This window comes from Sphaeroforma arctica, assembly GCF_001186125.1.
Source record: "Sphaeroforma arctica JP610 unplaced genomic scaffold supercont1.8458, whole genome shotgun sequence".
In the NCBI taxonomy this organism is placed as follows: domain Eukaryota; class Ichthyosporea; order Ichthyophonida; genus Sphaeroforma; species Sphaeroforma arctica.
Window position 1 is genome coordinate 1 of NW_014032100.1, and position 1,231 is coordinate 1,231.

General features: G+C 36.1%; 1 protein-coding gene across 1 annotated transcript; it reads left to right on the plus strand.

Moving 5' to 3' along the window:
- Nucleotides 1–390: 390 nt before the first annotated feature.
- SARC_16595 (hypothetical protein) lies at nt 391–582 on the plus strand (the record flags this gene model as incomplete). The annotated part of the gene is made up of 1 exon (XM_014289302.1): nt 391–582. The coding sequence occupies one exon, from the start codon at nt 391–393 to the stop codon at nt 580–582; it is 192 nt and encodes a 63-aa protein (XP_014144777.1).
- Between the last annotated feature and the right edge of the window lie 649 nt (nt 583–1,231).

Genomic DNA, 1,231 nt, shown 5'->3' on the forward strand with positions numbered 1-1,231 from the left:
TCACACAGACACACACCCACCCACACCCACGCCCACACACACTCACTCACACACACACGTATATATATATATATATATATATATATATGTGTGTGTATTATTATATATATATATATATATATATGTATGTATGTATGTATGTATGTATGTATGTATGTATGTATGTATGTATGTATATATATATACATATATACATATATATATATATGTATAGATATATATATACATATACATATACATAGACATACATACATATATTTGTATATACATACGCCACACGCGTATCTAGCATCTCGAATTTAGGTGAGACGGTCTCAGCTCGATGCATATTCAGATCTTTGCCCAAGACATAAAGCTGACACAAGTTTTATGATTTCCATCTATTTATAGCTGGAAGTTTCCGGAGATCCAATGAAACCTGTGCTCATGCCGGAAGACGCCAACCCGGATAACCATATTGTGGGAGGTTCGTATCTGGACATTCTCAATTTCTCCAATAAGGACATCGCCTACCAGCTCACACTCATCGAATTGGCAGGGTTCCAGTGTATACCGGTGAGGAAGCGCATAAACTGTTGTTAGTCGCGTACATATGTTGCGTATCCATTGACCGTCGCAAATCTGACGTGCTTGGTTTGCGTCTTCGGAACGAGGTTTTGCGTGCAGTACCCATAAATGTAGACATACACCTACTTTATCGCATCACATATAGACATACACCATACTTTACCGCATCACATATAGACATACACCACACTTGATCGCATCTCATATAGACATACACCATACTTTACCGCGTCACATATAGACATACACCATACTATATCGCATCACATGTAGACATACACCATACTTTATAGCATCACATATAGACATACACCATACTTTATAGCATCACATATAGACATACACATACTTTATAGCATCACATATAGACACATACACTATACTTTATAGCATCACATATAGACATACACCATACTTTATAGCATCACACATAGACATACACCATACTTTATAGCATCACACATAGACATACACCATACTTTATAGCATCACATATAGACATACACATACTTTATAGCATCACATATAGACATACACCATACTTTATATCATCACATTTAGACATACACTATACTTTATCGCATCACATATAGACATATACCATACCTTAGCGCATCACATATAGACATACACCATGCTTTATCGCGTCACATATAGACATACA